Source organism: Salvelinus fontinalis, unplaced genomic scaffold (assembly GCF_029448725.1).
Source record: "Salvelinus fontinalis isolate EN_2023a unplaced genomic scaffold, ASM2944872v1 scaffold_0027, whole genome shotgun sequence".
NCBI lineage: Eukaryota > Metazoa > Chordata > Actinopteri > Salmoniformes > Salmonidae > Salvelinus > Salvelinus fontinalis.
Window position 1 is genome coordinate 659,302 of NW_026600236.1, and position 23,628 is coordinate 682,929.

General features: G+C 44.6%; 1 protein-coding gene and 1 long non-coding RNA gene across 8 annotated transcripts in view; both read right to left on the bottom strand.

Moving 5' to 3' along the window:
* Nucleotides 1-8,687: 8,687 nt before the first annotated feature.
* On the bottom strand, nt 8,688-10,557 carry LOC129842258 (uncharacterized). The gene is made up of 2 exons (XR_008757520.1): nt 9,730-10,557; nt 8,688-9,647 (listed from the first exon to the last, which is right to left on the bottom strand). It is a non-coding gene; the product is annotated as an uncharacterized LOC129842258 (long non-coding RNA).
* An 859-nt stretch (nt 10,558-11,416) lies between these two features.
* The window catches only part of LOC129842251 (acid-sensing ion channel 1-like), a 96,939-nt gene continuing 84,727 nt past the window's right edge, over nt 11,417-23,628 (bottom strand). Inside the window, exons 6-10 of one of the 7 annotated variants that reach the window (XM_055910727.1) lie at nt 22,505-22,658; nt 16,481-16,572; nt 14,481-14,560; nt 13,151-13,252; nt 11,417-12,577 (exon numbers count right to left, since the gene is read on the bottom strand). In XM_055910727.1, coding sequence (XP_055766702.1) covers nt 12,482-12,577; nt 13,151-13,252; nt 14,481-14,560; nt 16,481-16,572; nt 22,505-22,658 — 524 coding nt within the window. In that variant the 3' untranslated portion in view covers nt 11,417-12,481. The other 6 variants (XR_008757517.1, XR_008757518.1, XR_008757516.1 and 3 more) reach the window with 6 other exon arrangements.

Below are 23,628 nucleotides of genomic sequence, written 5' to 3' on the forward strand. Positions count from 1 at the left end.
GCAGTGGTCTGTCTGGAACAAGACTCAATGCTGAAACAGCATTGCTCAATGCTGAAAACGCTGTGTTAATTTTCACAAAAACAACAGGATTTATTGGTTGGCTAACCACGTGGAAGGTATAGATTCATGGTACGTATGCAGAGAGAGAGAGAGAGAGAGAGAGAGAGAGAGAGAGAGAGAGAGAGAGACTTCGGCAGGCAGGTGGACAGACAGAACAATGTTGTCATCCTCCTGCCCAGTGAACCTCTTTGTTCTGCTTGGCTGATGAAGCTGTCTGCTAGCTTCCTTCCTGTAGGCGGAGCAAAGCAGAGCGGAGCAGAGAGTGCACCAGAGTGCACCATACCCAGACATCAACATGTCTTGAGACGTCAGGTGATGGATGGTCCCAGTGTGTGTGTGTGTGTGCCTGCGTGCTTAAGTGTGTGTATTAATGGCAGGCCAGTGTCCAGACTGGACCTAAGTCAGCATTGAGTCTTGTATAACTCACTATAGTGTAATGGCCGGGCGTTAATCAACACAACATACACCCTTTTACAGACTCACTTTGATGATGTCATTAATGATGTCATGAAACTCCCGGCCCATTAGCAGGCTTGCAGTCTTAAAAAAATCAATACCATTTTCTCTTCTCCTGGACCGTTTCACACTGGGACTAACGTGTGTTGCAAAGTTGTTTGTGTGTGTGTGTATTAAAGCTTCAACTACTTGCATTTAAAGTAACAGGTCATACTACTTTTTGTTTTGTTTTTAAACGAATGACCCGAAAAGAAGAACCCCCAAATCTGAAATAATAAAAAGCCTCTCCCTGTGCACTCTGGGAAGGCGGTTCTCCCTGTGCACTCTGGGAAGGCGGTTCTCCCTGTGCACTCTGGGAAGGTGTAGATAAAAGATGAAGGTGAAGATACAGCCTGGATTTGAACCAGGGACACCTCTTGCACTGCCTTAGACCGCTGCGCCACTCGGGAGCCTATATTGTGCCCAATAATCCAGGCTGAATCACATCCGGCTGTGATTGGGAGTCCCATAGGGCGGAGCACAATTGGCCCAGCGTTGTTTGGGATGGCCGGGGTAGGCCGTCATTGTAAATAAGAATTTGTTCTTAACTGACTTGCCTATTTAAATAAAGTAAAAATTTTTTAAAAAAAAAATGGCACCCTCTTCCCTATATAGTTCTGAGCCCTGGTCAAAAGTAATGCACTATATCCTGAATAGGGTGCCATTCAGGACGTGTACCATGTCCCAATTGTAATTGCTAATCCTCTTCTCTACAGCTCTTAATGAACAGGATGCAAAGTCGAGCATCTGTGACCACTAGAGCACTACTGCCGTCTTATCTAAGACATACGGCTGGGCTCACTAATTGCACTGCGAGATCTGACGGGATAAATTAATACTTAGGCGGAAACGCTGCTGCCTGGAAAACTGACAAATGTTATGAGGTCGGAACCTGGGATACTGTTTCTGTCCTAAAACACATCAATTCCACTTGTGATCAGAATTAGGGTTGTTGAATAGTCTGGTACAGTATGTGAATGTACCTCAGCAGTGAAGAGAATTTTACCATTCCTAGATAGGCTTGGAAGAAAATACCATTACCTCTGTAGTTATCTATTCTATAAATACAGTACATGTACAGTATATGTACACTAAATTGAGTAGACAACTGCATAAATCATGTAGCCTACATACAACACTCACAAAGCATATCATTATATCCATTGAACTGTAGCATCACACTTATTAATGATTTATGTTTTTTTTTAGGTCTATGTTAGTGCGTTCGACACGCTTTCCAGAACATATTATTCTAAAGTAATGCATCCATAATACCATGCCTTATTATGATGATCAATCGGTTGTAGGACAGTCTTTATTCCAGGTAAGTCTGGGGTATTATGATGACTCAGTTGTAGGACAGTCTTTATTCAAGGGAAGTCTAGGGTGGCAAAATGGGTGTGTTTCATTCTAAGAAGATGTTCCCTCCTCGTGCCATCATTCACTTCCCTCCCGTTAAAGATCTGATAGGACTGGGCAAGTGAGTATAAGGGCACAAGGCGAGATCCAGATGCAGACACGGGAGAAAGATTGTTTGAGTTTTGGATATTTATTACATCCAAAAGGGGTAGGCAAGAGAATGGTCGTGGACAGGCAAAAGGTCAAAGCAAGTTCAGAGTCCAGGAGGTACAGTGTGGCAGGCAGGCTTGAGGTCAGGGCAGGCAGAATGGTCAGGCAGGCAGGTTCAGAGTCCAGGAGGTACAGTGTGGCAGGCAGGCTTGAGGTCAGGGCAGGCAGAATGGTCAGGCAGGCAGGTTCAGAGTCCAGGAGGTACAGTGTGGCAGGCAGGCTCGAGGTCAGGGCAGGCAGAATGGTCAGGCAGGCAGGTTCAGAGTCCAGGAGGTACAGTGTGGCAGGCAGGCTCGAGGTCAGGGCAGGCAGAATGGTCAGGCAGGCAGGTTCAGAGTCCAGGAGGTACAGTGTGGCAGGCAGGCTTGAGGTCAGGGCAGGCAGAATGGTCAGGCAGGCTTGAGGTCAGGGCAGGCAGAATGGTCAGGCAGGCAGGTTCAGAGTCCAGGAGGTACAGTGTGGCAGGCAGGCTCGAGGTCAGGGCAGGCAGAATGGTCAGGCAGGCAGGTTCAGAGTCCAGGAGGTACAGTGTGGCAGGCAGGCTCGAGGTCAGGGCAGGCAGAATGGTCAGGCAGGCAGGTTCAGAGTCCAGGAGGTACAGTGTGGCAGGCAGGCTCGAGGTCAGGGCAGGCAGAATGGTCAGGCAGGCTCGAGGTCAGGGCAGGCAGAATGGTCAGGCAGGCAGGTTCAGAGTCCAGGAGGTACAGTGTGGCAGGCAGGCTCGAGGTCAGGGCAGGCAGAATGGTCAGGCAGGCTTGAGGTCAGGGCAGGCAGAATGGTCAGGCAGGCAGGTTCAGAGTCCAGGAGGTACAGTGTGGCAGGCAGGCTCGAGGTCAGGGCAGGCAGAATGGTCAGGCAGGCAGGTTCAGAGTCCAGGAGGTACAGTGTGGCAGGCAGGCTCGAGGTCAGGGCAGGCAGAATGGTCAGGCAGGCAGGTTCAGAGTCCAGGAGGTACAGTGTGGCAGGCAGGCTCGAGGTCAGGGCAGGCAGAATGGTCAGGCAGGCAGGTTCAGAGTCCAGGAGGTACAGTGTGGCAGGCAGGCTCGAGGTCAGGGCAGGCAGAATGGTCAGGCAGGCAGGTTCAGAGTCCAGGAGGTACAGTGTGGCAGGCAGGCTTGAGGTCAGGGCAGGCAGAATGGTCAGGCAGGCTTGAGGTCAGGGCAGGCAGAATGGTCAGGCAGGCAGGTTCAGAGTCCAGGAGGTACAGTGTGGCAGGCAGGCTCGAGGTCAGGGCAGGCAGAATGGTCAGGCAGGCAGGTTCAGAGTCCAGGAGGTACAGTGTGGCAGGCAGGCTCGAGGTCAGGGCAGGCAGAATGGTCAGGCAGGCAGGTTCAGAGTCCAGGAGGTACAGTGTGGCAGGCAGGCTCGAGGTCAGGGCAGGCAGAATGGTCAGGCAGGCTCGAGGTCAGGGCAGGCAGAATGGTCAGGCAGGCAGGTTCAGAGTCCGGGAGGTACAGTGTGGCAGGCAGGCTCGAGGTCAGGGCAGGCAGAATGGTCAGGCAGGCAGGTTCAGAGTCCAGGAGGTACAGTGTGGCAGGCAGGCTTGAGGTCAGGGCAGGCAGAATGGTCAGGCAGGCTCGAGGTCAGGGCAGGCAGAATGGTCAGGCAGGCAGGTTCAGAGTCCAGGAGGTACAGTGTGGCAGGCAGGCTCGAGGTCAGGGCAGGCAGAATGGTCAGGCAGGCAGGTTCAGAGTCCAGGAGGTACAGTGTGGCAGGCAGGCTTGAGGTCAGGGCAGGCAGAATGGTCAGGCAGGCAGGTTCAGAGTCCAGGAGGTACAGTGTGGCAGGCAGGCTTGAGGTCAGGGCAGGCAGAATGGTCAGGCAGGCAGGTTCAGAGTCCAGGAGGTACAGTGTGGCAGGCAGGCTCGAGGTCAGGGCAGGCAGAATGGTCAGGCAGGCTCGAGGTCAGGGCAGGCAGAATGGTCAGGCAGGCAGGTTCAGAGTCCAGGAGGTACAGTGTGGCAGGCAGGCTCGAGGTCAGGGCAGGCAGAATGGTCAGGCAGGCAGGTTCAGAGTCCAGGAGGTACAGTGTGGCAGGCAGGCTTGAGGTCAGGGCAGGCAGAATGGTCAGGCAGGCAGGTTCAGAGTCCAGGAGGTACGGTGTGGCAGGCAGGCTTGAGGTCAGGGCAGGCAGAATGGTCAGGCAGGCAGGTTCAGAGTCCAGGAGGTACAGTGTGGCAGGCAGGCTCGAGGTCAGGGCAGGCAGAATGGTCAGGCAGGCTTGAGGTCAGGGCAGGCAGAATGGTCAGGCAGGCAGGTTCAGAGTCCAGGAGGTACAGTGTGGCAGGCAGGCTTGAGGTCAGGGCAGGCAGAATGGTCAGGCAGGCAGGTTCAGAGTCCAGGAGGTACAGTGTGGCAGGCAGGCTTGAGGTCAGGGCAGGCAGAATGGTCAGGCAGGCTTGAGGTCAGGGCAGGCAGAATGGTCAGGCAGGCAGGTTCAGAGTCCAGGAGGTACAGTGTGGCAGGCAGGCTCGAGGTCAGGGCAGGCAGAATGGCAGGCAGGCTTGAGGTCAGGGCAGGCAGAATGGTCAGGCAGGCGAGTACAGTGTCCAGAAAACAGGCAAGGGTCAAAACCGGGAGGACTAGTAAAAGAGAATAGAAAAGGCAGGAACACAGGAAAAACACACTAGTTCACTTGGAACATACAAGACGAACTGGCACAGAGAGACAGGAAACACAGGGATTTATACATCAAGGATAACAAGCATTATGGTAGGAAACTGGGTGGAGCTATTATGGAAGGAAACTAGGTGGAGCTATTATGGAAGGAAACTGGGTGGAGCTATTATGGTAGGAAACTGGGTGGAGCTATTATGGTAGGAAACTGGGTGGAGCTATTATGGTAGGAAACTAGGTGGAGCTATTATGATTGGAAACTGGGTGGAGCTATTATGGTAGGAAACTGGGTGGAGCTATTATGGTAGGAAACTGGGTGGAGCTATTATGGTAGGAAACTGGGTGGAGCTATTATGGTAGGAAACTGGGTGGAGCTATTATGGTAGGAAACTGGGTGGAGCTATTATGGTAGGAAACTGGGTGGAGCTATTATGGTAGGAAACTGGGTGGAGCTATTATGGTAGGAAACTGGGTGGAGCTATCATGGTAGGAAACTAGGTGGAGCTATTGCTTAGTTCCACTTACCCAGTTGTCTCAGATCCACTAAAGGAAGGGAACGAGGGTAGAAGTAAGGGGGAACATCTTGGAATGAAACACAGCCGAAGTGATGAAGAAGAGGCGGCACCTCATCAGAATGCAACACAGGGCACCCACTGAGTTTTGGTTGTTGGCAGCCTCTCCTCTTCTGCTTCCAAAATTAGCCTCATGGGCAAAAGTAGTGCACTTAATAGGGAATAGGGTGCCATTTGGGAAACACTCCTCCTCTCCTCACTCTCCTCTGTCGCCGACCCCCCCCCCTCCAGTCTTCTGAGAAGCAGACTAGCGTTCAGACAAAGACACAGACGCCAGCAGGAAACTCACAACATCATCATTTATCCTTTACTCTATTTATTTGCTTGGCTAATATAATAGGGGGAAAAACAAATTCATGTTGTGAGGTTAAAAATAACTGAGAAGGGACATTTCCCTAAGTAATTATATTGGAGCCCTAGCTTGGTTGACAGAAGCCCTGTACATGTGTGTGGTTGTGTGTGTGTGTGTGTGTGTGTGTGTGTTACAGGAACCTGTAACACTAAATGAATGATGGGCTGTGGTATATATATCATATTCAGTATTGTCATACCTTGGTGGTTCCTGGAATCAAGAGAGGGCCCATCCATCCAGAGTAATTGCTAAGATAATAATCAGTCACACTTGAACTACCTCTGTGAGTTATAGTGGTGGGCAGACTATAGCAGTCTATAACAGACTACAACAGACTATAGCAGTCTATAGCAGACTATAGCAGTCTATAACAGACTACAACAGACTATAGCAGTCTATAGCAGACTATAGCAGTCTATAACAGACTACAACAGACTATAGCAGTCTATATCAGACCATAGCTGTCTATAGCAGACTAAAGCAGGGTATAGCAGACTATAACAGACTATAACAGACTACAACAGACTATATCAGTCTATAACAGACTATATCAGACCATAGCAGTCTATAGCAGACTATAACAGACTATAACAGACAGTAGCAGACAATAGCAGACTATAGCAAAATATAACAGACTATAGCAGACTATAGCAGTCTATAACAGACTATAGCAGACTATAACAGATTATAACAGACTAAAACAGATGATAAGACTAAAACATACTATAACAGATTATAACAGACTATAACAGACTATAGCAGTCTATAACAGACTACAACAGACTGGGTTGGCGCCCCCCCTTGGGTTGTGCCGTGGCGGAGATCTTTGTGGGCTATACTCGGCCTTGTCTCAGGATGGTAAATTTGGTATTTGAAGATATCCCTCTAGTGGTGTGGGGGCTGTGCTTTGGCAAAATGGGTGGGGTTATATCCTGCCTGTTTGGCCCTGTCCGGGGGTATCGTCGGATGGGGCCACAGTGTCTCCCGACCCCTCCTGTCTCAGCCTCCAGTACTGATGCTGCAGAAGTTTATGTGTCAAGGGGCTAGGGTGCCATTTGAGACCCAGTATCTTGATACCTCAAAGTGTCTCTATAGGAAAAGGCCTGTATCCAGGAGGCCGGACTGAGCGTCGCCCGTTTTTGGTTCTAATTTCAAACCAAGTTTAATTGCATCTATTGAGCCTTGAACGTTTCATGATATCTGAGAAAGACCTTGTGTTTGTGTCCTGGAGGCTTCTGTACCTCGAGACCCAGGCAGACTCTGATCAGCAGGAAATGGGACCACCCAAGCAATTGTAATGCTTTGATAGTAAAAACTATAATAACATTGGAATGATAACAAAGTAACTTTGGGAACCAGAACCAAATATTGCCCACTGGCCAGTTTACAGTCTGTCATCACAGACTGATAGCAAATATACCTTCTGAAAAGTCAAAGCTCCAACAACTCCTATCTGATGGAAAGTATGAAACAACCAACCGATGGCAATGCATCACTGAATCGCACTTTTAAACTAAAGCTGACAGTTGGTTGGAACTGGGAACAGACAGATATACAGTAAAAAGCATTCTGATTTCCCGGGCTGGTCCACTGAGAATCTAGATAATACTCCTGTTCAGGATACTTCCTGTTGTCCTCCTTCAGCTGAGACTATAATTACATTTCTACTGCAGTTCAATTCTCCAGCCCCAAAATATCAATGTTGTGGTGTGTCAAATATACTGAAATAATCTCCAAAAAATAAAAAACCCTCCACATTTCTGCAGTTCTGTTCTATTCCCAAACAATAATCCTGAAATAATCAATGTGTCGGTGCGTAACTATACTGAAATACCTTATGTTGTGGTGTGAACTATGCTGAAATACCTTATGGTGTGGTGTGAACTATACTGAAATACCTTATGTTGTGGTGTGAACTATACTGAAATACCTTATGTTGTGGTGTGAACTATACTGAAATACCTTATGTTGTGGTGTGAACTATACTGAAATACCTTATGTTGTGGTGTGAACTATACTGAAATACCTTATGTTGTGGTGTGAACTATACTGAAATACCTTATGTTGTGGTGTGAACTATACTGAAATACCTTATGTTGTGGTGTGAACTATACTGAAATACCTTACGTTGTGGTGTGAACTATACTGAAATACGTTATGTTGTGGTGTGAACTATACTGAAATACGTTATTTTGTGGTGTGAACTATACTGAAATACCTTACGGTGTGGTGTGAACTATACTGAAATACGTTATGTTGTGGTGTGAACTATACTGAAATACGTTATTTTGTGGTGTGAACTATACTGAAATACCTTACGGTGTGGTGTGAACTATACTGAAATACCTTACGTTGTGGTGTGAACTATACTGAAATACGTTATGTTGTGGTGTGAACTATACTGAAATACGTTATTTTGTGGTGTGAACTATACTGAAATACGTTATTTTGTGGTGTGAACTATACTGAAATACGTTATGTTGTGGTGTGAACTATACTGAAATACGTTATTTTGTGGTGTGAACTATACTGAAATACCTTACGGTGTGGTGTGAACTATACTGAAATACCTTACGTTGTGGTGTGAACTATACTGAAATACCTTACGTTGTGGTGTGATCTATACTGAAATACCTTACGTTGTGGTGTGATCTATACTGAAATACCTTACGTTGTGGTCACATAGGTCACATACACATATATTTAGCAGATGTTATTGCGGGTGTATCTCCAGTGGGTGGGCCTATGCCCTCCTAGGCCCACCCATGACAGCACCCCTGCCCAGTCATGACAGCACCCCTGCCCACCCATGACAGCACCCCTGCCCACCCATGACAGCACCCCTGCCCACCCATGACAGGACCCCTGCCCACCCATGACAGCACCCCTGCCCACCCATGACAGCACCCCTGCCCACCCATGACAGCACCCCTGCCCACCCATGACAGGACCCCTGCCCACCCATGACAGCACCCCTGCCCAGTCATGACAGCACCCCTGCCCAGTCATGGGAAATCCAGAGATTAAGACCTAATGAATTTATTTCCTTATTATGAAATGTAACTCAGTAAAATAGGTGAAATTGTTGCATGTTGTTTTTATATTCTTGTTCAGTATAAATGACTCCCTCTCTGTCTAATAGATTGAATGGAATTGGAGGGCTGAGGAATTGGAGATAGGGGGGAGTATGTGATGAACATAGTTAATGAAGTCAAAGGCTTTAGCTACACGAATTGGTGCATATTTAAATCAGTTACGGAGCAACTAAAAGTGGAAATAAAATTCAAGAATGGGTCTGATTCAATCAAATGTGCTTTGGCAAGGTATTTTATGCATTCACACATGCACGGATGCACGCACACTATAACCTTCCTCTGCTTATATTGAAAACATCATTTCCATAACAAGTCAGAAAACACGAGAAATGAGACCTCCATTAAAATAACAAATGTTAAAAAAAAATGATATTTGAATTTTGATTATAATATGTTTTATTAGATAAATAGAACAGCCTGTAAAATGTTTCTGTAGTCGGGTTTGAAATTCCCAGGTCTTCTGAAGATCCCCGGTCGGCGGGTTCCCAACAGGAAGATCTCTCCTGATACCGGGGAATCTTCAAAACGGGGATTTCTGAAAACACCTGGACATTTTGGGGGAAATTTACTGCAAATTTTGTAACCCTATGCTGTAGTAAAGAAAACAAACTTAAAAAGTCTATACAGTAATAATAATGAGATTGGTAATATGCATAAGAATTCCTCTACTTTATATTTTACATCACCACCTCTACATATCGGTGTAATTGTGCTTTGATATAACAGCTAGAACACAGTTACAGAACATTTCAAAACCCTCACGGAATTACAAGACTGAAACTAACAGATTTCTCAAACGACCCACACACCCCTGTCAGTCAAACTACCCACACACCTCATGTCAGTCAAACTACCCACACACCCCTGTCAGTCAAACTACCCACACACCTCATGTCAGTCAAACTACCCACACACCCCTGTCAGTCAAACTACCCACACACCCCTTATGTCAGTCAAAGTACCCACACACCCCTTATGTCAGTCAAACTACCCACACACCCCTGTCAGTCAAACTACCCACACACCCCTGTCAGTCAAACTACCCACACACCCCTATGTCAGTCAAACTACCCACACACCCACTATGTCAGTCAAACTACTCACACACCCCTTATGTCAGTCAAACTACCCACATACCCCTGTCAGTCAAACTACCTACACACCCCTGTCAGTCAAACTACCCACACACCCCTATCAGTCAAACTACCCACACACCCCTTATGTCAGTCAAACTACCCACACACCCCCCTGTCAGTCAAACTACCCACACCCCCTTATGTCAGTCAAACTACCCACACACCCACTATGTCAGTCAAACTACCCACACACCCCTGTCAGTCAAACTACCCACACACCCCTATGTCAGTCAAACTACCCACACACCCCTGTCAGTCAAACTACCCACACACCCACTATGTCAGTCAAACTACCCACACACCCCTTATGTCAGTCAAACTACCCACACACCCTTATGTCAGTTAAACTACCCACACCCCCCTTATGTCAGTCAAACTACCCACACACCCGTTATGTCAGTCAAACTACCCACACACCCCTATGTCAGTCAAACTACCCACACACCCACTATGTCAGTCAAACTACCCACACACCCCTCTGTCAGTCAAACTACCCACACACCCCTGTCAGTCAAACTACCCACACACCCACTATGTCAGTCAAACTACCCACACCCCCCTGTCAGTCAAACTACCCACACCCCCCCGTCAGTCAAACTACCCACACACCCCTGTCAGTCAAACTACCCACACACCCCTTATGTCAGTCAAACTACCCACACCCCCCTTATGTCAGTCAAATTACCCACACCCCCCCTGTCAGTCAAACTACCCACACACCCCTATGTCAGTCAAACTACCCACACCCCCCTTATGTCAGTCAAACTACCCACACCCCCCCTGTCAGTCAAACTACCCACACCCCCCTGTCAGTCAAACTACCCACACCCCCCTGTCAGTCAAACTACCCACACACCCCTGTCAGTCAAACTACCCACACACCCCTGTCAGTCAAACTACCCCCCCCCCCCCCCCCCCTGTCAGTCAAACTACCCCCACCCCCCTGTCAATCAGACTACCCACACCCCCCTGTCAGTCAAACTACCCACACACCCCTATGTCAGGAATATGGTACATGAACAGGCTGATCACATCTCATAACTCATTATTTTTAATTCAAAATATGAATATAATAATAATAATAATAATAATCTGTTGTTGTTATGATGATTGTTATTGTGATGATTATTTATCTAAATCCATGTATCTACCTGTAGCCCCTATTACTACTGTTGAACAGAGGATTGGATAGCTGTACCAATGTAGAACCTCTATTAAGCCAGGTGATCAGGTGACCAGGTGATCAGGTGATCAGCTGACCAGGTGACCAGGTGGAATTGTCTCTATACAAGTACGTACAGGCATAGTTGCTAGGCCATGATTTGGAATTATGGGATAGTGCACACATTCAACATGGATAAAAAAAATAAAAACAGAAGCTTATTGATGGGATGAGGTACAGCTAGCTGGTGGATACAACCAGGGTGGGCACACAAACCAACACATTTCATTACACACACACACACACACACACACACACACACACACACACACACACACACACACACACACACACACACACACACACACACACACACACACACACACACACACACACACACACACACACACACACACACACACACACACACACACACACACACACGCACACAATATGAAAATGAGGGGAGCATCATATTCCTTTACTTGTATCATTGAGGCAAACTTGGCAATAATAATAAAATAAAAAAACGAAACAAAATACAAAATGTAATACATGCAGAGGACGATATACAAACATGCGTTTAAAAGATAAAACCTGAAAAGTTCACCATACGTTTTTTTCCTTCTTCTAAACGGTAGATCTCTCTACCATTCTCTGCCCTAAATGTTTTCACTACTCATCTTGGTTGTAGTTGATTTAACCCATTGTAGAGAGAGCTACATTCAAAATGAAATACAGCAACAGAGAGACTCCCACTGGATCTGAGGAGCAGCATTTACAGTGCTACATTTACACTGAAGTTCAGTGAAGCATTCCATTTCTCTACTGACCAGGGTTGGGGTCAATGCCATTTCAATTCAGTCAATTCAGGAAGTTAAAAGCCTACATTTAAATGGAATTGATCCCAACCATACTACTATCCTAATAGGATATGCAGTGACAGCTGAGTGTTACTGATACTGTATACAGTAAAGGCATGGGGCTCGGTTGATGTTGTCTGTACAGTGTTTGTGTCTGTACACTAGTTAGTTACATTTCCCATATCTGTCTGTTTTAGAGTGAGAGGACCATATTTGCAGTGTGTTCTTGAAGAGTAGAGTCTTTGCTTCCTGGTTCTATTCCAAACATAGACATAGAACATTTACTTCTAGGATTCCAAATTCCCCACAATGTTCCAGAACAAACTTCTACAGATATTTATGTTTGGAATAGTCTTCATCTTCTCTACTTCTTGTGATTGTTGATATTTTCCACCTCCTCTCAGATAGTAAGAAAAGTTTCCATATTGACAATCAGTTTTTTTATTTCAATCCCTTATATAGAGTGTTCACGTCAGATTTTCTTGTTGTATAGTTGACTTTGGTTGCATACTGCCAGGTTCGTCCTCCTTCCTCCTGCCCCGATTGGCTCAGGTACTTGGCTCAGCACGTGAAGTCTTCGACGTTGCCCTGCGCCGGATGGTGAGGTAGCATGTTGGCAGGATACGTACCCGGTGTACGCAGGTTCTCACAGGGCGCCTGAGTGAAGAGAAGTGAAGAGAGGAGAGAGAGGAGGGAGAGAGGGAAGAGGGATAGAGGAGGGAGAGAGAGGAGAAGAGAGGAGGAGAGAGAGGGGGGAGAGAGGAGGAAGAGAGACAGGATGAGAAAGAGGAGGGAGAGAGGGAGGAGGAGAAAGTTGAGGGCGGGAGGGAGAGAGGAGAGAGAGGGGGAGAGAGGAGCAAGAGGGGGGAGAGAGAGGAGGAAGCATAGTGGGAATGAAACCAAAGAGAAAATAGTCTACAAAATCACCCTATTAATTTTATAGAGCACTACTTGGTCAATGTTTTGGGGGCAGGAAGAAGGGAAGAAAGAGGAGAGGAAAGTAATGATGCAATGAAGAAAGATGATAAGATGCAGAGACATACAGGCTGGACTGGATGAAAGAGAAGATTACCAAAGAACTCCAAGCATCTCTCTCTCTCTCTCTCTCTCTCTCTCTCTCTCTCCCGTCTCTCCCCCGTCTCTCCCCCGTCTCTCTCTCTCTCTCTCTCTCTCTCTCTCTCTCTCTCTCTCTCTCTCTCTCTCTCCACTGAAAATACTTAGGCTACTGACATGGCGTTTGACGTCGTCCAGACTCAGAACTGCTCCCCGGTTATTGTTGTTGTTGTGTTTGTGTTTCTTATTTGAGCATCGACACAGCTTGTACTTGATCACCTGCATACAAACAAACATAGTTGCTGGTCTTTGAAGCAGTGCCTCAGAGGACCACACTTTTGGAATGCAGCCAACTGACTATTCACTGTTCACATTCATTCCTATGCTAGATTCCAAATTGAGACCAATCGAGAGCTTGGGAGTTTAAGGTTCTATCTGCAAAAAAGACGATTCTGGGATAATTGTCTTTAAAATTCAGAAACCTCTTTGGTTTGAATGGTGTCAACAATTTTTTTATCTTGTATTCTCTTGAACTTACTAACGTGAATTGGGGGTATTTAGAGTACTATATAGGTAGAGAACATTAAACAGAATAAGGCTAATGTCAATAACATAATTTTGACAAAAATGCTAATGGTGAATTTTAGTCCCAAGTTCTCGTAATGACTATTGTAATGAGAAAGTAATTCAAAGAAGACTGATGGTACACATTTATAAATGATTACCAGTAATGTATAAAATAATAAGATGAGCTACAGATCCCAGCGTATTCCCATCAAGAATAAAAAATAAAAACTGTTTTAAATTGAACCGTTTTATATAATTAATCATGAGGACATGAACAAACTGTAAACAGAAAGAGCAAATCTGGAAACAAATCCTTGTAGAACAGGCAGCTATTCTACCCATGGAGGTGGTTACTCTGATACAAATCAACAGGAAGAGAAGCACCCTAACTGAATCCCAAATAAAATATGGATAAAATGTTCATGTATTCAACAGTGCATGTGCCCGAGAGATGAGCTGCTTTCAGACACCTGGAAATTAATGATCTGCAAGCTCGTTTTATGTTGGGTGGATAGTTTTAAAGGGATACAGGTAGTTTTATAGGTAGTAACTCATTTTCCACTTTCCTAGGGTTTTGTGTCCGCCAAACTGTTTTTAAAACCAGTTAGCTGGTTATTACGTAACATCCAGAATAACTTGGTTAGCATTTTTGGAGAATGCAGCGATGCTTGTGGAAATAGATTTTTTCATTGTGGCTGGCTAGTTCTAAAGCCTGTGGCTGTCCAGCACTCACTAGACATATTGCACTGAGGAAATCATGTGAAGGATATTTACATACAGTGACTCTGACAATAATCTGGGGGCGAACTTTCTCCAGGAAGCCTAGATGCATGCAAAAACCCAAGACTTAAGCAAAGAACTAAGTATGTCTTCAGGGAACTTTCCGAATTCGAGAATGAAGAAAGATCTGACAGGAAACATAGACAGAATGAAGGCTTACCTCATATAGGTAGTCAAAGAGCTCCAGGATGGTGAGGATACTGGCTCCTATGAAGAGACCCATCTGTCCACCAATATCACCTGAAAACACATGAAGAGACCCATCTGACCACCAATATCACCTGAAAACACATGAAGAGACCCATCTGACCACCAATATCACCTGACAACACATGAAGAGACCCATCTCACCACCAATATCACCTGACAACACATGGAGAGACCCATCTCACCACCAATATCACCTGACAACACATGGAGACCCATCTCACCACCAATATCACCTGAAAACACATGGAGACCCATCTGACTACCAATATCACCTGACAACACATGAAGAGACCCATCTCACCACCAATATCACCTGACAACACATGAAGAGACCCATCTGACTACCAATATCACCTGACAACACATGGAGTGACCCATCTCACCACCAATATCACCTGACAACACATGGAGACCCATCTCACTACCAATATCACCTGACAACACATGGAGACCCATGTCACCACCAATATCACCTGACAACACATGAAGAGACCCATATGAATACCAATATCACCTGACAACACATGGAGAGACCCATCTCACCACCAATATCACCTGACAACACATGAAGAGACCCATCTGACTACCAATATCACCTGACAACACATGGAGAACCATCTCACTACCAATATCACCTGACAACACATGAAGAGAACCATCTCACCACCAATATCACCTGACAACACATGAAAAGACCCATCTCACCACCAATATCACCTGACAACACATGAAGAGAACCATCTCACCACCAATATCACCTGACAACACATGGAGACCCATCTCACCACCAATATCACCTGAAAACACATGAAGAGACCCATCGGTCCACCAATATCACCTGACAACACATGGAGACCCATCTGTCCACCAATATCACCTGACAACACATGAAGAGACCCATCTCACCACCAATATCACCTGACAACACATGAAGAGACCCATCTGACTACCAATATCACCTGACAACACATGAAACATACAGAACACGGTACAGACGATGAAACATACAGAACACGGAACAGACGATGAAACATACAGAACACGTTACAGACGATGAAACATACAGAACACGGTACAGATGATGAAACATACAGAACACGGAACAGACGATGAAACATACAGAACACGGAACAGACGATGAAACATACAGAACACGAAACAGACGATGAAACATACAGAACACGATACAGACGATGAAACATACAGAACACGGAACAGACGATGAAACATACAGAACACGATACAGACGATGAAACATACAGAACACGGAACAGACGATGAAACATACAGAACACGGAACAGACGATGAAACATACAGAACACGGAACAGACGATGAAACATACAGAACACGTTACAGACGATGAAACATACAGAACACGTAACAGATGATGAAACATACAGAACACGGTACAGACGATGAAACATACAGAACACGGTACAGACGATGAAACATACAGAACACGGAACAGACGATGAAACATACAGAACACGGAACAGACGATGAAACATACAGAACACGGTACAGACGATGAAACATACAGAACACGGAACAGACAACATGGGTACAAGGGCACTCCTGGGTACAGTACAAGGGCACTCCTGAAGAAAGCATTGGGTTCCTGGAACATAAAACATTGGTTCCACAATAAATTAAGTAATATTGAGTAACTCTTTTTATTCAGGGGCAAAAACATAATTGAAAAAGTTTGTGTTCAGGTATAACGACACACCTCAGTTGCAGTGCTAGGGTTGTGGGTTCGATTCCCACGGCGAACCAGTACGTAAAAAGTATCAAAATGTATGCACTCACTCCTGTCAGTCGATCTGGATAAGAGCATCTGATAAATTACTTGAATGTAATTGTAAAATGTTTATAGTAATTGAATTAAAACAATTTTGGCAATTTTGTTCATCAATTTCCATACAACTGCTGACAAGTGTTTTCTTACCCAGCAACCCTGCGAACTCGTAAGCTTTGGTCTGCTCGATGGTCTCGTAGTTCAGAGCCTCGAAGAAGATATCCAGAACTAGGATGTTATCACTGTCAACCAAGAGGGGAGGAAAGAGAAGATAACTTACTGCCTATTGTAAAATGACACAGTTATTTGTCCTTGTGCTTCATTCTAACCCCCTAAGACACACTCAGACAGGGTCAGCCACCAGGCACTACCCTTGGAACAGTTCAGGGGTTCAGTGTCTTGATCAAGGGCACAACAGCAGGAGACGGCATCTAGGACCCTTCAGTAAAACCTCTCATCGTCAAGTCCACTTCACACTTAATACCCTCATAAAACACCAAAAATTGATTGGCACAACAGGCTTTGTTCACATCCTCGCCTGCATGACTTCCTGTTTCTAATCTGCTTGTCCCCTTCCTCGCCTGCAGGACTTCCTGTTTATAATCTGTTTGTCCCCCTCCTCGCCGGCATGACTTCCTGTTCCTAATCTGCTTGTCCCCTTTCTCGCCTGCATGACTTCCTGTTTCTAATCTGTTTGTCCCCCTCCTCTCCTGCATGACTTCCTGTTTATAATCTGTTTGTCCCCTTCCTCGCCTGCAGGACTTCCTGTTTATAATCTGTTTGTCCCCCTCCTCGCCTGCATGACTTCCTGTTTCTAATCTGCTTGTCCCCTTCCTCGCCTTCATGACTTCCTGTTTCTAATCTGTTTGTCCCCCTCCTCTCCTGCATGACTTCCTGTTTCTAATCTGTTTTCCCCCTCCACGACTGCATAACTTCCTGTTTCTAATCTGCTTGTCCCCTTCCTCGCCTGCAGGACTTCCTGTTTATAATCTGTTTGTCCCCCTCCTCGCCGGCATGACTTCCTGTTCCTAATCTGCTTGTCCCCTTTCTCGCCTGCATGACTTCCTGTTTCTAATCTGTTTGTCCCCCTCCTCTCCTGCATGACTTCCTGTTTCTAATCTGTTTGTCCCCCTCCTCTCCTGCATGACTTCCTGTTTATAATCTGTTTGTCCCCTTCCATTTAGCGTTGATTAGAAATCTCCCACTTCACTTATTACACACGCAGCCTGTGACAGTAGTGCGGTTTTGATTGATGCCAATAACAAGTTACACGCACGAGAAGTGTGTAGGTTATCGGTTAATATTTTTTTTATGGGGACACAAAACTGTTTTATTAAAATGTCGAATGTCATGGTCTATCCTTGTATGTAACAACGTCACCAAGATAATTATATTTAACAAAGCCTTTTCATTCAAATAGGCCTATTTTTATTTTCTTCTCAAAAATGAATACTATCTTAAGTAGTCGAATACTAACGTCCGTTCGGATATTAGAATAGCCATGGCTATCTCTAGCGCAGTATGTGTGTGTGTCATTTGCCTTCAATTAATTCCCTTCTGGCCATTGAAGGATACATACAGAGGATACATACAGAGGATACATACAGAGGACACATACAGAGGATACATACAGAGGATACATACAGAGAGGATACATACAGAGGATACATACAGAGAGGATACATACAGAGGATACATACAGAGGATACATACAGAGAGGATACATACAGAGGATACATACAGAGGATACATACAGAGAGGATACATACAGAGGATACATACAGAGGATACATACAGAGGATACATACAGAGGATACATACAGAGGATACATACAGAGGATACATACAGAGGATACATACAGAGGAAATGTTGTGAGTTCACCCTATTGTATTCTCTCTCTCTCTCTCAATTCAATTTGAAGGCATTTATTGGTATGGGAAACATCTCTAGCATTTCTCTCTCTCTCTCTCCTCTTCTCTCATCTCTCTCTCTTTCTCTGTCTCTCTCTCCCTCTCCCTTTTATCTCTCTCTCTCATCTCTATCTGTCTCTCTCTCTCTTTTCCGCTCCCTTTCTCTCTCATCTCTATCTGTCTCTCTCTCTATCTGTCTCTTTCTCTCTCATCTCTCTCATCTCTCGTCTCTAGAATATCAAGCAGGGATTACTGTATGTTAAGGCCTCAGGGCACATAGTGGATTATTTAGTTTCTGAATATCCGGTAAACAAGTGTTATATCGAATTACAGGAATCCAACTGCAAGGCAAGTAAAACTGTCTTACTGCACCCTATTCCCTAAATAGTAGACCACTACATAGGGAATAGGGCATCGTTTGGGACACAGCCCTAGTTCTAGTTCTATCCACATCTGAGTTTCCCATCCACAATACAGCTGGTTCTCTGTGATGCTGTTCCCAGATGAGTTTCCCATCCACAATACAGCTGGTTCTCTGTGATGCTGTTCCCAGATGAGTTCCCCATCAACAATACAGCTGGTTCTCTGTGATGCTGTTCTCAGATGAGTTTCCCATCCACAATACAGCTGGTTCTCTCTGATGCTGTTCCCAGATGAGTTTCCCATCAACAATACAGCTGGTTCTCTGTGATGCTGTTCCCAGATGAGTTCCCCATCAACAATACAGCTTGTTCTCTGTGATGCTGTTCCCAGATGAGTTTCCCATCAACAATACAGCTGGTTCTCTGTGATGCTGTTCCCAGATGAGTTTCCCATCAACAATACAGCTGGTTCTCTGTGATGCTGTTCCCAGATGAGTTTCCCATCAACAATACAGCTGGTTCTCTGTGATGCTGTTCCCAGATGAGTTTCCCATCCACAATACAGCTGGTTCTCTGTGATGCTGTTCCCAGATGAGTTTCCCATCAACAATACAGCTGGTTCTCTCTGATGCTGTTCCCAGATGAGTTTCCCATCAACAATACAGCTGGTTCTCTGTGATGCTGTTCTCAGATGAGTTTCCCATCAACAATACAGCTGGTTCTCTGTGATGCTGTTCCCAGATGAGTTTCCCATCCACAATACAGCTGGTTCTCTGTGATGCTGTTCTCAGATGAGTTTCCCATCCACAATACAGCTGGTTCTCTGTGATGCTGTTCTCAGATGAGTTTCCCATCCACAATACAGCTGGTTCTCTCTGATGCTGTTCCCAGATGAGTTTCCCATCCACAATACAGCTGGTTCTCTGTGATGCTGTTCTCAGATGAGTTTCCCATCCACAATACAGCTGGTTCTCTCTGATGCTGTTCCCAGATGAGTTTCCCATCCACAATACAGCTGGTTCTCTCTGATGCTGTTCCCGGATGATAAACCAAAAGGTAAATGTTTTAATACCTGGTGTTTTGAGTGTCTATCCACACACACACCACTAGGGTTGCACATGTTGGGGAATATTCAGAGATGGAAACTTTCCGTGGGAATTAACGGGAATATATGGGAATTAACGGGAATATATGGGAATTAACGGGAATATATGGGAATTAACGGGAATATATGGGACTTAACGGGAATATATGGGAATTAACGGGAATATATGGGAATTAACGGGAATATATGGGAATTAACGGGAATATATGGGAATTAACGGGAATATATGGGAATTAACGGGAATATATGGGAATTAACGGGAATATATGGGAATTAACGGGAATATATGGGAATTAACGGGAATATATGGGAATTAACGGGAATATATGGGAATGTATTCAAATGAATATTAATACCATTTAAATATAGATGTTTTTTTGCATTGGATATATTTACCAATTCATCTGGAGACAGAAACATAAATATTTTACCTTATCATAAGTTGACATAATTGCAAATGATTAAATCCTTCCAATAGAAACATTTTTTTGTTACAAATTGAACTTTAATTAAATGACTCTTCACATGGGATGATTTCACTGAACAACAAAATAAAGGGAATATTGAATGATCCCCAATGATCCACCGCATCTCCCAAAAACGTTTTCAACATTCATCTGTAAAATGATAGTCTAGAAACTAAAGCTTTGGTTGTCTTCCTCTCAGGCTTCCATGTCTTCTCCCTGGACCTCCTCAATGTCCACCTCTTGAACATCAGACTCTGAGGCCTCATCTTCACTGTCACCTTCCAACCTTGTTGAGGATGGCTCGTTGTCAGGCTCAAAAAGCCTCAAATTTGCCCGGATGGCCATCAATTTTTCAACCCTTGTATTGGTCAGCCTGTTGCATGCTTTGGTGTGTGTGTTCCCAAACAAGGACCAGTTGCGCTCTGAGGCGGCTGATGTTGGTGGGATTTGGAGGATGATGGAGGCAACAGGGGAAAGAACCTCAGATTCACAAAGTCCCTTTCCACCAGGTGGCTGATGAGATATGTTGGCACGACTGCCATATTGCACCTCCATCCCAAAGCCCTTGCTTGGAAGTGTACTTCGCCAGACTGCCAAGAACCTTGCCCTCATCCAGGCCAAGGTGGCGAGACACAGTAGTGATGACACCATAGGCCTTGTTGATCTCTGGACCTGACAGTATGGACTTCAGGCAGAAGTTTTCACGCTTTTTTATGTATTTCAGAACTGCAGTTTCCTCTGCTTGGAGCAACAGTGAAGTGGGCAGGGCAGTACAGATGTCTTCTCTTACATCTGCAAACAGAATCTGAACATCAGACAGGATGGCATTGTCTACCTCAATCCGTGCAATGGCTACTGCTATACAGTGGGGCAAAAAAAGTATTTAGTCAGCCACCAATTGTGCAAGTTCTCCCACTTAAAAATATGAGAGGCCTGTAATTTTCATCATAGGTACACTTCAACTATGAAAGACAAAATGAGGGAAAAAAATCCAGAAAATCACATTGTAGGATTCTTTATGAATTTATTAGCAAATTATGGTGGAAAATAATGATGCTGTAATTGTAATCAAAACTTACCAGAAAGCATGCAGTCCTTGGCTCAGACAGTGTAGTAGTGTGGGCTCAATAGCATCTCATTAGTGTGCAAGATCTTGAGACTGCACTGCACATGTGATATTGCACTGTGCATGCAGAGGGGATAGTTTAACCAAAATATGCCACAAGACCTAGAATTGCCTTATCTGTATCCCACAAAAAAGGTTCACTGTTATAAGCTAACTTTTTGATGAATTTAAGCAAAGTTCCTCAAAATCCCGGGCTTAAATTCCCATGGAAAATTACTGGAAAGTTTCCGACCATATGCAACAACCCCCCCCCCCCCCCCCCCCCCCCCCCCCCACACACACACACACACACACACACACACACACACACACACACACACACCTCACACACACACCTCTCTCTCAAAACATATTTATTTATGCAAATTCATTCCAATCTGATGTGTCTCTAAACAGACGGGAGGATGACAAGGATCCCTTTTCTATCCACTGAGAATTTAGATGATGTCGATTATGAATTTGTCTGAGGGAACGGAATAACTGTAATGGATCTGCTGTTTTGTCTGTTTGAAGTCGTTAACCTTTAAATAAGAAACACCTCATCTTAATCACCGACTGTCATGGTGACTATATCTAAAGTCTTCATGATTATCCTTTTCGCAATGCACCTTTAACCTTTCACAAGATATCAATATACAGAGAGTGCTACATGATTCTTCATATTGTCTTTCCTTTAAACTTCCACACCTGACAGATAGATAAGGAACAGACAGGTACACTTCCACACCTGACAGATAGATAAGGAACAGACAGGTAGACTTCCACACCTGACAGATAGATAAGGAACAGACAGGTAAACTTTCACACCTGACAGATAGATAAGGAACAGACAGGTAAACTTTCACACCTGACAGATAGATAAGGAACAGACAGGTAAACTTCCACACCTGACAGATAGATAAGGAACAGACAGGTAAACTTTCACACCTGACAGATAGATAAGGAACAGACAGGTAAACTTCCACACCTGACAGATAGATAAGGAACAGACAGGTAAACTTTCACACCTGACAGATAGATAAGGAACAGACAGGTAAACTTCCACACCTGACAGATAGATAAGGAACAGACAGGTAAACTTCCACACCTGACAGATAGATAAGGAACAGACAGGTAAACCTCCACACCTGACAGATAGATAAGGAACAGACAGGTAAACTTCCACACCTGACAGATAGATAAGGACCAGACAGGTTAACTTACGCGATGTATTGCTCTGTCTTGTTGTACTTCTTGGCCAGGTACTTGGCTGAGGCCTTACTGGGAATCTTGACGAAGGACATCTCTTTTCCAAAGCGTGTCATGTTGCAGGGCGTCTCACACACACAGTAGTCATTATCCCTCTCCACCAGGAAGTCTAAGGACACAATAATAGAATATAATAGCATAGAATAGAATATGATAGCATAGAACAGAACAGAATAGAATAGCATAGAATAGAACAGAATAGCACAGAATAGAACAGAATAGAATAGAATAGAACAGAATAGCATAGCACAGAATAGAACAGAATAGAATAGCATAGCACAGAATAGAACAGAATAGAACAGAATAGAATAGCATAGCATAGAATAGAACAGAATAGAACAGAATAGAATAGAACAGAACAGAATAGAACAGAACAGAATAGAATAGAACAGAATAGAACAGAATAGAATAGAACAGAATATAACAGAATAGAATAGAACAGAATAGAACAGAACAGAATAGAACAGAATAGAACAGAACAGAATAGAACAGAATAGAACAGAATAGAACAGAATAGAACAGAACAGAATAGAACAGAATAGAACAGAATAGAACAGAATAGAATAGCATAACCAAAGATCAAGTGATGGAATAAAAAACAAATAAATCGGGGAGTTATAAAGACAAGAAGTAAGAAGAGTGCTTATTCTAATAATGTATTGGATTGAATTGAAGCACCAACAGTAAGGGTCATGACAAACCAGGCAGATCGCTCAAGAGTGACTTCAAAATTGGACTATCCATGTCCCGATGACGTCGGAAAAAGCCTTCAAAACCGGCCACTAGGGGCAACAGTGAGCGCTATTACCATCAAGTAGACCATTCTGAATGAGTGCCTAAACGTAATGTTTTCACCTTATCCAAAACATTAACCGTTAACCTTCTACATTTGACGTTTGGAGCAACTTCGAAATTTGACGTTAAGAGAAACAGAACAATACTGAACAGGAGAAATCAATCCAGGGTGGTAAAAACACGCAGAAAATTTTAAATACGTGGATAAACATGAAATTATGCAGTGAGACTGTGAGAGCAACTTCGAAATTTGACGTTTGAAGAAAAGTGGATAAACGTCTAAT